Source organism: Chiloscyllium plagiosum, unplaced genomic scaffold (assembly GCF_037043375.1).
Source record: "Chiloscyllium plagiosum isolate Xiang-an unplaced genomic scaffold, Cpla_swu_hap1 HiC_scaffold_39, whole genome shotgun sequence".
In the NCBI taxonomy this organism is placed as follows: Eukaryota; Metazoa; Chordata; class Chondrichthyes; order Orectolobiformes; family Hemiscylliidae; genus Chiloscyllium; species Chiloscyllium plagiosum.
This window is the reverse complement of record NW_028270177.1, coordinates 40476099-40491936: the sequence shown is the minus strand read 5'-3', so window position 1 is coordinate 40491936 and position 15838 is coordinate 40476099. Positions and strand designations below refer to the sequence as shown.

The 15838-nt window shown below is 44.5% G+C and overlaps 1 protein-coding gene across 1 annotated transcript in view; it reads left to right on the top strand.

Moving 5' to 3' along the window:
• adamts17 (ADAM metallopeptidase with thrombospondin type 1 motif, 17) overlaps positions 1-15838 on the top strand; it is a 686029-nt gene that overhangs the window by 504734 nt on the left and 165457 nt on the right. The window contains exon 16 of the mRNA XM_043677648.2: positions 13728-13808. Coding sequence (XP_043533583.2) covers positions 13728-13808 — 81 coding nt within the window. The remainder of the gene's footprint in view (positions 1-13727; positions 13809-15838) is intronic.

Genomic DNA, 15838 nt, shown 5'->3' with positions numbered 1-15838 from the left:
CCTTCTCTGGGGCTGCTTGGAATCAGTGATCTGGTGTCCAAGTACTTAGCAGAAAACCTAGGTGAGTACACCATTGCTGTCACGGATTTCCTTAGCAAATGCGTGGAGGACTGTGTACCAAAGATGTCAATCCGAGTGTTCCCTCACCATCAACAATGGATGAACCTGGAAATCCACTACCTACTGAAGGCCAGACATGCATCAATCAAGTTGGATGACCCACATCAATATAAGAAATCCAGATATGATGTCTGCAAAGCTATCAGGGATGGCAAGAGGCAATACCGGACCAGATTAGCAGCCCATACCGACCAAACAGATGCCCGCCACCTAAGCAAGACCTGAACAACATTACAGAATACAAAATGAAGCAGAGTAGATAGCAGACAAAGACACACCCTTCCCTGAAGCACTCAATGCTTTCTATGCTCAGTTTGAGCTGAATGCCAGCAGCACGGAGGCTACCACAGCGGAAGCCATATCTCTACCCTGCACTCATCACTGAAGCATCTGGACAACAAGGACACCTATGTCAGACTCCTGCGCATTGACTACAGCTCCGCCTTCAAAACTGTGATCCCCTCTTGACTGATCTCAAAACTCCGTGACCTAGGTCTCTGCAACTGGATCCTCAGCTTTCTGCCCCACAGATTGCAATCAGTGAAGATAGGTAACTACACCTCCTCACAATAACAGTTGACACTTGACCCCCAAGGATGTTTCCTCAGTCCCCTACTCTACCCCCTGTACACCCACGACTGTGTTGCCCAAGTCTGAACAAACGCCAACTCTAAGTTCACTGAACACACCACTGTAGTAGGACGGATATCCAACAATGATGCATCAAAATACAGAAGGGAGATGGAGGGTTTGATGATGTGGTGCAATGAGAACAACCTCTCTCCCAACGTCGGCAAAACTAAAGAACTGATCACTGCCTTTCGTAAGAAAGGAGGAGAACGCCCACCACCCCCCCATTACATCAACAGAACTGAGGTCAAGGGAGTGGAGAGTGTCAAGTTCCTCAGAGTGACGATAATCGACGACGTGTTCTGGTCTTCCCATGTTGTTGTGACAGTCAAGAAGGCACAACAACACCTCTTCTTCCTCAGGAGGCTCAGGAAATTCCTCAGGCATTTCCATAAAGAACCTCACCAACATCGATAGATGCAAAATTGAAAGCATACTGTCCGGGTGCATAACTATGGCAACTACTCTGCCCAGGATTGTAGGAAACTAGAGATAGTGGTGTGCACAGACCAGGCTATTACGGAAGCCAGTAGAAAGTGAGGACTGAAGATGCTGGAGATCAGAGTCGAGACTGTGGTGCTGGAACAGTACAGCAGGTCAGGCAGCATCCGAGGAACAGAGAATTGACATTTCGGGCATAAGCCCTTCATCAGGCCATCACGGAAGCCAACCTTGCATCCATTGGCTCCATTTACATGGCTCGCTGCCCCAGAAAGGATGCCAACTTCATCAAAGATACTTTGCACCCCAGTAATGATCTCCTACAACCTGTTCCATCAGGCAGAAGGTACAGAAGCCTGATCTCATGCACCAGGAGGTTCAGGGCTACCTAGATAGCCTCCTGTTCAATTTATTTCTCCCGGTAGTCCTTGCCTCAGTCATGCTGGCCAGTCACCTGATTTGAAAAATTCCAGCCGATTAGAATCAAATCAGTATGACCTACTATTGTCAGCCCTTCCTGCTGTCTTTTACTAGGGCCTGTGCTTTTTTATCTGCCCATATTGCCTACAGGACCTACAGGCCATTATTCCCCTTGTCAGAGTCAATACCAGTTGTATTCCTACTACTACTTGTGGAATGCTGATCCAGGAGTGTATACTAATGTTCTTCCTCACTCCCACACCTTTTTCCACTATTTCTCTTCCTGACATTCCAGTTATGTATCTTCTTCAAGAATGTCTTTTTTTACAACTAGTGGTGGAACTTGACTGTTTGACCTATCCTTTGCCTAATTTCCCTCAATTGCTCATTTGAGTGTGGGATGAGAGCTGATTCTACTTCCCTTATAGTCCATGAGGTCATCATAGAGTGTGTCAGATAGCTTGAGCACTTCCTTTTCTTGTTGTTGGATTCCAGCATAATCCCAGCCTGACGACAGCAACTGGCAAGTGAGCTGTGAAGTAGAATTTGGGGTGTGTGATAATTATGATTGGAGATGCCGTTGTTGGACTGGGATGTACAAAGTTAAAAATCACACAACACCAGGTTATAGTCCAACAGGTTTATTTGGAAGCACTAGCTTTCGGAATGCTGCTCCTTCGTCAGGTGGTTGTGGAGTACACAATTGTAAGACACAGAATTTCTAGCAAAAGTTTACAGTGTGATGTAACTGAAATCAAAGATTGAAAAAGACCTGGTTTGTTTGTTAAGTCTCTCATCTTTTAGAATGAACATGTTGGTTTCAGTTCCTTCATATGTAAATCGCAGGACTTTTTAAAGTTACATTCTTAAGTGAACTTTAACAATTGGTGTCATGTTGACCCAGATAATGCATTGTGTAACAGAACAGTATAAACTTCTGTATATGTGTGATGTTTCTGGGTTAGTTCCCCACATCCTGATTGAGCGGTGTCTGTAACATGGGTTATTTCTAGGAAATATCCTTCTGAACATTCATCGACATCTCCCTACCCCATTGGTCGGGTGATACTCCTCTTTCGCTTACACCCTGCAAGTGAGATTCCATATAAGGTATTATTCCTATGTATTCCATTTGTGTCTGTGATGTTGTATCGGAGAGAGTTGTTTTCCCATATAACACCTATATTTTCCATCTGATAGTGGGAGTAGGGTCCTGTTTCTGGATCAACCATAAAAACCATCCCTATTGGTAATGGCTTCACCATTGGAACTACAGGGTACACACTTTTTAAGCCTTTCATTTATCCAGTGTTAGACATGGGGGTTAGTTGCGCCAGTTGTTGCTATTAATCCAGTCAGGTACTGACTGCTTTGGTTCTGGTTGAGGTTATGTTTTCACTGGCCTACCATCCATAGCCATGTCTCATGTACCTCCATCAGGGCAGCCCCATTTTATTGTATTTCAATTCCTTTCTAACACAGCCCCATCTGATCTTTCAGGGCCTCTTCAGCTTTTATTCTTAATTCTTCCATGATTTTACTGAAACTACTCCACACACATTTACATCCTGAATGTCTAAAAAATTAGCTATTGAAGTTCCAATATCGACTCTTGCTGCAATGTCATTTAATATCTCCCCTTTGTGTCTAAGGAATGTCCTCTAAATTTAGTGGATCCTTGTGTATCTGTAGCTTGACATACTTCAACATTGGTTAACATTTTATACATATTTCCTGACTGTGCTGAGCAATGCTGTGGCATTTGAATGCCGAAGATATTGATCAGCACAACATGCTTTACATTATCATGCAATACCTCTTAATTGTTCAGCAGGAATTTTCCATTAATTGGTCCCTCTGCTGGTTCCTGACATCTTAATTTTTTCCAGGTTGTGAGAGAAAGGAGAGGATATGGTGTTGTCGCAGCTGGGGATGATAATACTGGCACTCTCCACATTCCCAAACACTGCTCCCTTCCCCCTTGCATATTCCATAGTCCGCTGTCCAAAGAGAGGGGCACAAAGGACTCCAAAAATGCATCTGTCTTTTTAGCCTCCTTTTTCGATAAACTTTTAACAAATGTGCCTGTAGAGGACTGTACACGCACTACGTCTTTGCGTGTACTATTAGCCATGCATTCAAATTTGTTCTGTCATCACTCCAGTCTTTGTTCCCTGGTATATGTGTCACATCTGACACATTATATCGTGTCCCATCTAAGCTACAGGATGAAGGTAGTTGAGTGAGCGTCAGGAGAGGGAAAGGGAATAGGCAGATGGTGCAGAGACCCCCTGTGGCCATTCCCCTCAGTAATAAGTATATTGTTTTGGATACTGTTGAGGGGTGGACCTACCAGGGGAAAGCCACAGCAGCCACATTTCTGGCACTGAACCTGGCTCTGTGGCTAAGAGCGGAAGGGGGAAGAATACAAGAGCGATAGTGATAGGAAATTCAATCGAGAGAGGAACAGACAAGATTCTGTGGTAGCAAACAAGACTCTGGGATGGTATATTGCCTCCAGGGTGCCAGATCAGGGATGTTTCAGATCGAGTCTACAGGATTCTTAAGGGAGAGGGAGAACAGTCAGAAGTCAGTGTACACATTGGTATCAACAACGTAGGTATGGAAAGGGATGAGGGATGAAAAGAGAATATAGGGAGTTAGGTTGGCAGCCAGAAGGTAGGACGAGTAGAGTAGTAATCTCAGGATTGCTAGCGGTGCCATGGGCTAGAGAGGCTAGGAATAGACAGCGAGTGCAGCTGAACTTGCAGCTGCAGGGTTTGTGTTGGAGGGAGAGCTTCAGATCCATAGATCATTGGGGTACCTTCCAGGGAAGGTGGGACCTGTACTAGAGGGGCACCAATAGGAGAAAGTGAGTCTGCAGATGCTGGAGATCAAAGTTGAAACTTTATTGCTGGAACAGCACAGCAGGTCAGGCAGCATCCAGGGAACAGGAGATTCGACGTTTCGGGCACAGGCCTGAAGAAGGGCCTGTGCCCGAAACGTCGAATCTCCTGTTCCCTGGATGCTGCCTGACCTGCTGTGCTGTTCCAGCAATAAAGTTTCAACAGGGGCACCAATATCCTGTGCAGGAGGTTTGCTAGAGCTCTTCCAGACGGTTTAAACTAGATTGGCAGGGGGGTGGGAATTGGAGTTATGGATTAGATGATGGAGTGGGTAGTGAACAGCCAGATACAGCATACGGAGAGTCTGTGAGGAGAGATAGGCACTTGACAGGGCAAAGATGCAGTCAGTGTGATGGGTTGAAACACTTTTGTTTAGGTTAGATTAGATTTCCTATAATGTGGAAACAGGCCCTTCAGCCCAACAAGTCCACACTGACCCTCCGAAGAGTAACCCACCAAGAATCATTTTCCCTACATTTACCCCTGACTAATGCACCTTACACTCTGGGCAATTTAGCATGACAATTCACCTGGCCAATTCATCTTTTGGAATGTGAGAGGAAACCTATGCAGACACTGGGAGAATGTGCAAACTCCAGACAGTCACCCAAGACTGGAATTGAACCCAGGTCCCTGGTGCTGTGAAGCAGCAGTGCTAACCACTGAACCACCGTGTCACCCCAAATGCAAGCAGCATTGGGAATAGGGGTGATGAACATGGAGCATGGATCAGTACTTGGAACTAAGATGTTTTGGCCATTACGGAGATTTGGATATCACAGGGGCAGGAATGGTTATTGGATGTTCCTGGGTTTAGATGTTTCAAAAGGAATGTGGGGGAGATAAAAGAGACTGAGGAGTGGATTTGCTAATCAGGGATGGTATCACAGCTGCAGAAAGGGAGGTCGTCGAGGAGGGTTTGCCTCCAAAGTCAGTATGGGTGAAAGTCAGAAACACAAAAAGAGCAGTCATTTTATTGGGAGTTTTCTACAGACCCCCCAATAGCAATAGAGACACGAAGGAGCAGATTGGGAGGCATATTTTGGAAAGGTGCAGAAGTAACAGGGTTGTTGTCATGGGTGACTTTAACTTCCCTAATGTTGATTGGAACTTCCTTACTTCAAATAGTTAGGATGGAGCAATTTTTGTTAGGTGTGTTCAAGAAGGGTTCCTGACTCAATATGTAGATAGGTTTACTAGAGGGGAGGCCATATTGAATTTGGTGCTTGGCAATGAACCATGGCACGTGTTAGATTTCTGGGTGGGGGAGTATTTTAATGATAATGATCACAACTCCCTGACCTTGACTCTATTTATGGAGAGGGCTAGGAGCAGATGGTATGGGAAAGTATTTAATTGAGGGAGGGGAAGTTACATTGGCAGGAACTGGAGTGCCTAAATTGGGAATAGATGTTCACAGGGAAACATGGAGGTTGTTAAGGGAGTACTTGCTGATAGCGCTGGACAGGTTTGTCCCACTGAGGCAAGGAAGCGATGGGAGGCTGAAAGAACCTTGGGTGACAAGGGATGTGGAACATCTGGTCAAGAGGAAGAAGGAAGCTTACTTAAGGTTGAGGAGTCAAGGAGCAGACAGGACTTTAGCGGGCTACAAGGTAGCCAGGAAGGAATTGAGAAATGGACTTAGAAGAGGGCATGAAAAAGCTTTAGCGGATTGGATTAAGGAAACCCCTAAGGCATTCTACACTTATGTGAGGAACAAGAGGATGGCCAGAGAGAGAGGGTAGGACTGATCAGTGATAATCAAGGGAACTTGTGCCTCACAAACCTTGCTGAATTCTTTGTGGATGTGACAAAGCACATTGAAGGCAGAACAGTGGATGTGGTGTACATGGATTTTAGCAAGGCACTTGATAAGATTCGAACTGAAAAATGTGTTGCTGGAAAAGCGCAGCAGGTCAGGCAGCATCCAAGGAGCAGGAGAATTGACGTTTCAGGCATAAGCCCTTCTTTGATTCCCCATGGTAAGCTTATTCAGAAAGTAAGGAGTCATAGGATACAGGGAAATCTGGATTCAGAATTGGCTGGCCCATAGAAGAAAGAGGGTGGTGCTGGAAAAGCACAGCAGGTCAGGCAGCATCCGAGGAGCAGGAGAATTGACATTTCATCAAATTTTGGACCAGCCTGGTATGGAGCGTTCTACCCACATTCCTCAAGGCTGTATCTTCTCTAATTGTCTCAACACAACAGCTACATCTGTTTCTGTTCCATAAGGCCCATTGTATACATTTCACAAGAGCCTTTGTTTGTTATCTTATTCCAGATACTTTGGATATACTCCTTCTATGAAAGCAGCTAATTACTCTAGCTTGTAGTTTAGCTTCAAACAGACTGTGGAAGCTGTAGTTTCAACTAAAAATCTTCCAAAGCTATTTTATGTATACTAAAAACCATTTGCAGCCACGGACAGCCCCGTGGTATTTCTAACATACTGATCTCTTCCTTTGCTGTAAATACTGAGATGAAATATTTCTTCAAGATATATGCCACTCCCTTCTGAAAAATACTGAGAACAGAACAGCACAGGAACAGACCCTTTGGCCTACCAAGACTGCACCGACACATGATGCCTTTCTAAACTAAAAACCTTTTGTCTCTGCATGGTCCATATCCCTCTATTCCCTGTCTATTCATATATCTGTCAAGATGTCTCTTAAACGTTGCTATTGTATCTGTCTCCACCTGCTCCCCTGTGGCAGTGCATTCCAGGCACTTTCTACCCTCTGTGTGAAAAACTTGCCTCTCATATCTCCTTTAAACCTACCCATTTTTACCTTAAACCCATATCCCCTAGTAATTGACATTTCTACCCTGGGGAAAACGATGCTAACTACTCATTCCTATCCATGCCTCTCATAATTTTGTAAAATTTGTCAGGGTGCCCCTCATCCTTCGTTCAAGTGAAAACAAACCAAGTTTGTCTAATCTCTTCCCATAGCTAATACCCACTGGGCAACAGCCTGGTAAACTGTTTCTGTACCCTCTCCAAAACCTCCACATCTTTTTGTAGTGTGGCAATCAGAACTATACACAATATACCAAATTTGGTCTTCCTAAAGTTCTATACAGTTGCAACATGACTAGCCAATTTTTATACTCAATGCCTTGATTGATGAAGGCAAGCATGCTTTATGCTTTTTTGACCACTTGTGTTCCTTGACAATATCATTAATATCCTGACTGCCCCCTTTATTCCAAATGTAAATGTAAAAAAATTGTATTGATTTTGATATCTATTGTAAGTTGTTTTTAAACTCTTTGTAGGTAGTAGTATCTTCTTTGTCATCCTTTGGCATTCTTTGTAGCTTTCCTATTTAGACTTATAGAGATGTACAGCATGTAAACAGACCCTTCTGTCCAACTTGTCCATGCTGACCAGATATCCTAATCCCATTTGCCACCATTTAGCCCATATCCTTCCAAACCCTTCCTATTCCTATACCCATCCAGGTGCCTTTTAAATGTTATAATTCTACCAACCTCCACTTCCTCTGCGTGAAAAAGTTGCCCCTTAGGCCCCTTTTAAATCTTTCCCCCTCACCTTAAACCTATGCCCTCTGGTTCTGGGCTCCTCTACCCAGGGGAAAAGACTTTGTCTATTTGCCCTACCCCTGCCCCCATGATTTTGTAAACCTCTATAAGGTCACCTCTCAGCCTCCAACACTGCAGGGAAAATAGCCACAGCCTATTCAGCCTCTGTCAATAGCTCAAACCCTCCAACCCTCGTAACATCTTTGTAAATCTTTTCTGAATCCTTTCAAGTTTCACAACATCCTTCCTATAGGAGGGAGACCAGAACTGCACATAGTATTCCAAAAAATGGCCTAACAAATATCTGTACAGCCGCAACATGACTTCTCAATTCCTCTCCTCAATGCACTGACCAGTAAAGGCAAGTGTACCAAAGGCTGCCTTCACTATTCTATCTGCTGCAACTCCACTTTCAAGGAACTATGAACCTACACTCCAAGGTCTCTTTGCTGAAATCTATGTTATTTTTGGCATTTTTCATGCTTTCTCTAATTAGTTTTAGGTTGCTATCCCCTAAGATCTGTTTATATTGGATAAGTAGACCCCTTACACCTCAGAGCTGAAAAATGTGTTGCTGGAAAAGCGCGGCAGGTCAGGCAGCATCCAAGGAGCAGGAGAATCGACATTTCGGGCATAAGCCCTTCTTCAGGAACGAGGAGGGTGTGCCAAGCAGGCTAAGATAAAAGGTAGGGAGGAGGGACTTGGGGGAGGGGCGTTGGGAATGCGATAGGTAGAAGGAGGTTAAGGTGAGGGTGATAGGCCAGGGAGGGGGTGGAGAGGTCGGGAAGAAGATTGCAGGTCAAGAAGATGGTGCTGAGTCCGAGGATTGGGACTGAGATAAGGTGGGGGGAGGGGAAATGAGGAAGCTGGAGAAATCTGCATTCATCCCTTGTGGTTGGAGAGTTCCTAGGCGGAAGATGGGGCGCTCTTCCTCCAGGCGTCGTGTTGCCGTGGTCTGGCGATGGAGGAGGCCAAGGACTTGCATGTCCTTGGCGGAGGGGGAGTTAAAGTGTTCATCCACAGGGCAGTTGGGTTGGTAGGTGCAGGTGTCCCAGAGGTGTTCTCTGAAACGTTCCACAAGTAGGCGGCCTGTCTCCCCAATGTAGAGGAGGCTACATCGGGTGCAGCGGATGCAGTAAATGATGTGTGTGGAGGTGCAGGTGAATTTGTGACGGATATGAAAGGATCCCTTGGGGCCTTGGAGGGAAGTGAGGGGGGAGGTGTGGGCGCAAGTTTTGCATTTCTTGCGGTTGCAGGGGAAGGTGCCGGGAGTGGAGGTTGGGTTGGTGGGGGGTGTGAACCTAACGAGGGAGTCACGGAGGGAGTGGTCTTTCCGGAACGCTGATAGGGGAGGGGAGGGAAATATATCCTTGGTGGTAGGGTCCGTTTGGAGGTGGCGGAAATGACGAAGGATGATACGATGCATCTGGAGGTTGGTGGGGTGGAGGTGAGGACCAGTGGGGTTCTGTCCTGGTGGCGATTGGAGGGGCGGGGTTCAAGGGCAGAGGAGCAGGAAGTGGAGGAGATGCAGTGGAGAGCATCGTCAACCACGTCTGAGGGGAAATTGCGGTCTTTAAAGAAGGAGGCCATCTGGGTTGTCGGTATTGGAATTGGTCCTCTTGGGAGCAGATGCGGTGGAGACGAAGGAATTGGGAATATGGGATGGCGTTTTTACAGGGGGCAGGGTGGGAGGAGGTGTAACCTAGGTAGCTGTGGGAGTCGATTGGTTTGTAGTGAATGTTCATGTTGAGTCGGTCGCCCGAGATAGAAATGGAGAGGTCTAGGAAGGGGAGGGAGGAGTCTGAGATGGTCCAGGTAAATTCAAGGTCGGGGTGGAAGGTGTTAGTAAATTGGATGAACTGTTCAACCTCCTCGTGGGAGCGCCGATACAGTCATCAATGTAGCGGAGGAAAAGGTGGGGAGTGGTTCCAGTGTAGCTGCGGAAGATGGACTGTTCCACATATCCAACGAAGAGGCAGGCATAGCTAGGGCCCATACGGGTGCCCATGGCTACTCCTTTGGTTTGGAGGAAGTGGGAGGATTGGAAAGAGAAGCTGTTCAGAGTGAGGACCAGTTCAGTCAGTCGAAGGAGGGTGTCAGTGGAAGGGTACTGGTTGGGTTAGCGGGAAAGGAAGAAGCGGAGGGCTTTGAGGCCTTCGTGATGGGGGATGGAGGTGTACAGGGACTGGATATCCATCGCGAAGATAAGGCGTTGGCGGCCGGGAAAGCGAAAATCATGGAGGAGGTGGAAGGCGTGGGTGGTGTCCCGAACGTAGGTGGGGAGTTCTTGGACTAAGGGGGACAGGACCGTGTCGAGGTATGCAGAGATGAGTTCAGTGGGGCAGGAGCAGGCTGAGACAATGGGTCGGCCGGGGCAGTCAGGTTTAGGATATAAACTGGTCAGTATTACGTTAGTCTTTTTTCAAAAACCACGGATGAAGTTTTAACCGATTAACATTTTAGCCCAAACAAAAATAGGAATTGCTGGAGAACTGTTCTGAAGAAGGGTAACTGGACTTGAAATGGTAACTTTGCTTTCTTCCCACACATACTACCATTGGTTCTCCAGCAATTTCTGTTTTTGTTTCTGGTTTCCAACATCTGTAGTTCTTTGTTTTATTTTAACATATTTACCTTGTTTACTGTGGACTGTCTTAATAAAAACAGATTGCTGGAGAAATTCAGCAGTTCTAGTAGCATCTGTTGAAAGACAGAGACAGTTAATTTTACTCTTCTTGAAACTGCATGTGCTGCACAGAGACTGTTAGGATTTTCCATTACTTTTGTTTTTATTTCAGATTTCTAGAATCTGCAGTGTATTGCTCTTTATTACTGTGGACTGTGTGTTTTCATTGCATTGAAGTTAGTCTTCCTTTAATCTAGAATCCTAATAGTTGCTTCTCACTTCTACTTTACGAATATTATGTTGAATTTGATAATTTTATAGAACATAGAAGAATACAGCGCAGCACAGGCCCTTCGGCGATCCAAGCCCACCTAACCTACATTAGCCCACTATCCTCCATATGCCTATCCAATGCCCGCTTAAATGCCCATAATGAGGGAGAGTCCACCACTGCTACTGGCAGGGCATTCCATGAACTCACGACTCGCTGAGTAAAGAACCTACCCCTAACATCTGTCCTATACCTACCCCCCCTTAATTTAAAGCTATGCCCCCTTGTAATAGCTGACTCCATACATGGAAAAAGATTCTCACTGTCGACCCTATCTAAACCCCTAATCATCTTGTACACCTCTATCAAGTCACCCCTAAACCTTCTTTTCTCCAATGAAAACAACCCCAAGTGCCTCAACCTTTCCTCATACGATCTTTCTACCATACCAGGCAACATCCTGGTAAACCTCCTCTACACCCGTTCCAGTGCCTCCACATCCTTCCTATAGTATGGCGACCAAAACTGCACACAATACTCCAGATGCGGCCGCACCAGAGTCTTATACAACTGCAACATGACCTCAGTACTCCGGAACTCAATTCCTCTACCAATAAAAGCCAGTACGCCATATGCCTTCTTCACCGCACTATTTACCTGGGTGGCAACTTTCAAAGATCTGTGTACATGGACACCAAGATCCCTCTGCTCATCCACACTACCAAGTATCCGACCATTAGCCCAGTACCCCATCTTTTTATTACTCTTACCAAAGTGAATCACCTCACACTTAGCTACATTGAACTATATTTGCCACGTTTCTGCCCAGTTCTGCAGCTTATCTATATCCCGCTGTAACCTGCCACATCCTTCCTCACTGTCTACAACTCCTCCGACTTTCGTATCATCCGCAAACTTGCTCACCCAACCTTCTAACCCTTCCTCCAGGTCATTTATAAAAATGACAAACAGCAATGGTCCCAAAACAGATCCTTGCGGAACACCGCTAGTGACGGCACTCCAAGATGAACCTTTGCCATCAACTACTACCCTCTGTCTTCTTCCAGCCAGCCAACTCCTAATCCAAACCTCCAACTCACCCTCAATGCCATACCTCCGTATTTTTTGCAGTAGTCTACCATGGGGAACCTTATCAAACGCCTTACTAAAATCCATATACACCACATCTATCGCTTTCCCCTCGTCCACCTCCTTAGTCACCTTCTCAAAGAATTCAATAAGGTTTGTGAGGCACGACCTGCCCTTCACAAAACCATGCTGACTATCCTTGATCACATTATTCTTATCCAGATGTTCATAAATCCTATCCCTTACAATTCTCTCTAAGATTTTGCCCACAACAGAAGTGAGACTCACCGGCCTATAGTTACTAGGGTTATCCCTACTCCCCTTCTTGAACAAGGGAACCACATTTGCTAGCCTCCAATCTTCTGGCACTACTCCTGTAGACAACGAGGACATAAAAATCAAGGCTAATGGCTCTGCAATCTCCTCCCTTGCTTCCCAGAGAATCCTAGGATAAATGCCATCAGGCCCAGGGGACTTATCTATTTTTACCCTTTCCAGAATTTCCAACACCTCTTCTCTACATACCTCAAAGCCATCCATTCTACTTGATTGTGACTCAGTACTCACATTGACAACAATGTCCTGTTCCTGAGTGAATACTGACGAAAAGTATTCTTTCAATGTCTCCCCAATCTCTTCAGCCTCCACACGCAACTTCCCACTACTATCCTTGACTGGACCTATTCCTACCCTAGTCATTCTTTTATTCTTGACATACCTACAGAAAGCCTAAGGGTTTTCCCTAATCCTACCAACTAAGGACCTTTCATGTCCCCTCCTTGCTGCTCTTAGCTCTCTCTTCAGGTCCTTCCTGGCTACCTTATAACTCTCAATCGCCCCAATTGAACCTCATGCCTCATCTTTACATAGGCCGCCCTCTTCCATTTAACAAGGGATTCCAATTCCTTATTAAACCACGGCTCCCTCACACGACCCTTTCCTCCCTGCCTGACGGGTACATACTTATCAAAGACACTCAATAGTTGCTCCTTGAACAAGCTCCACATATCAATTACGCCCTTGCCTTGAAGCTTACTTTTCCAAGCCACAATCCTAAGTCATGCCTCACTGCATCATAATTTCCCTGCCCCCAGCTATAACTCTTGCCCTGTAGTGCACACTTATCCCTCTCCATCATGATCACTATTAGATAGATGTTCATGCACTGTTACACAGTTAACTAAATATGTGAGGAATTTCCATTATTATCTTAGGGCAGCTTATGATGAGCAATAAATGCCTGTCTGTCTATGTCACCCACATCCTCAGAACAAATTAAGTAAGAATTGAGGAACAGATTATGTGCCATTTGGAACAGTGTAGACGGTCTGAAGTACCACTCATACCTCTTAGAGTTTGCTAGAACATGTGCAATTGAATGTCTGAGGAGCCACTGATTCTGAAGTGCTGAAAATTTTCTTTCGTTAACAGCTCCCTCCTGCTGAGCTGCATCTTCTCAATGTGATATCTAATTGCATTTTGAAAGAGTCTCAGCACTCTTCAGACTTAACCGACATAATTGGTCAGTATCTAAAAGCTGTACTGTTTGTGAATTCTTTATATAATTTAGACTGCTGATTCATTTTACAATGGCTGGATTAATACATTGTGAAGGAAGCCACTGAATGCCATTCTAGCAAAACATTGCTGATCTATTTAACTTTTGTTGCCATAGGTTATGTTGAAGCTACTGTGATCCCTGTTGGTGCCAGGAGGATTCGTGTAGTTGAAGAGAAACCAGCCCACAGTTTCCTGGGTAAGTCATGATTTGCTGCCATTCTGAACTTTTGTCAAAACACATTTTGCCCAACAAATTAAACATGCTGGGACAGATTGCACACTTAATAGGTTTTAGCATAAAGGAACACCAGAGTGGAATAGTCAAAAGAAGCAAGGATGGAGAGGATCCCAAACAGCAATTGATCAAACTTGATTACTGACCAATTTAGCTTTACGTGTAAAGAATGAAGCTGTGTCTGTGACTGACTAGGATCCTTCTACTTCTGCTTCCTACGTTTTGCTTCATTACAATCAAATACAGAATCAGGAATATCTGGCCTAATGTGTTGTCTACCTTATTGTTTTATTATTTTGAAGGTGCTATCTAAATACATACTGTTAATGCTTCATTCTTGCATTTGTTTCCATTGCTCAAGGACAAAATTATATCCATGTTTGTAAACGGTCATTAGGAATGTAATAAGTTCCTGCTGAGTGACTGTGTTTCTGATAGTCAGTCAGCATTGATCCCAGTGAGTCATCTTCTATTTTCTCTATACCTTTTGCATTGAATGCCATCATTCTGCTGTTTAGAACTGTGATAATTTGGATGTGAAGCACTTTCCATTTTCCACTTTTGTTTTCATTCAATTAATATGGGAAATTGATTTTTAATTATATTTGCTAGAAAATATTGTTCCTTTGTTCCTGATTATTATTGCTGAAAATGTGTTGCTGGAAAAGCGCAGCAGGTCAGGCAGCATCCAGGGAACAGGAGAATCAACGTTTCGGGCATAAGCCCTTCTTCAGGAATTATTATTGACATTAAGTCAATTGATTATAGTGTTAGGTGAATACCTATGGTAGCTGAAATGGCCAAAACAGCCCATTAAGAAAAAAAAATGTCAATTTGATATTGTATCATTCACAATGTCAGGACATTCTAAAATATCTTATAGTAAATAAAGTACTTTTGAAGTGTAATCACTGTTGTAACAACGTCAGGAGCCGATTTAAGAGAAGCAAGCTCTCAGCAAAGAGGTAATGACCAGATAATCTATTTAATAGAATCAGAGTCCCTACAGTGTTGGAAGCAGACCATTCACCCCACACCGACCTCCAAAGAGTATCCCACCCAGACTCATTCCCCTACCCTATCCCTGTATTTCCTATAGTCAGTCCACCTGACCTGCACATCTTTGGACTGTGGGAGGAAACCATAGCACCCAAAGGAAACCCACGCAGACACAGGGAGAATGTGCAAACTCCACACAGTCACTAGAGGCTCGAATCGAATCTGGGTCCATGGAGTTGAGACAGCAGTGCTAACCACTGAGCCACTGAGTGTGAAATATTGGCCAGGACACCAGTGAGAACTCAAGTCCAATAGCATCATCTACACCCACCTGAAATGATAAACTGTGTTTTAATTTAACTTTCCATCTGAAAACTAGCATCTCTGAATGTGTAGCACTCCGTCCGTTCTGCACTTGAGGATCAGCTTAAATTTTCTTCAGAGGAAGAAGAGTTTTGAGCCTCCAAATTTCAACTCAGAAACAAGAGTGCTACCCTACCAAGACATGGCTGCTGTGCTCTATGCTTAATCTAACAGTGATGCTTTCAGAAAGAAGAAAAGAAAGAATGTCTCAACAAGAGTTAAAATCTTACAATCTTTGAGTGCTCTCTGTATATTGTGCAATGTTTTTAAATGCGCACCATAAATAATTAAGAGTTAGTTGACCTTACATGATGTGTTAAGGAGAACTTATGACCTCTATAAATAGCAGCCCAAAATCCCCGACTGTTTCACCATCCCATTACCATTCGTTAAAGTGTAATGATCAGCATCTCAAAATGAAATATACGGAAAGATTAGGAGAAAAAACTGCAAATTGGGATCATTGTTATTGATAGGCAATACCAAGACAGAAACAATGACATAACATTCTCTCACTCTGCTGCAAATCTAAAAGCTGCAGAGCCTGTGAATTAAATAGTGCAGCATTTATTTGTACAATGCAGTTTCAGTTTTATTCCCTCAAGTGATTTGTTTCATTTCAAGATATT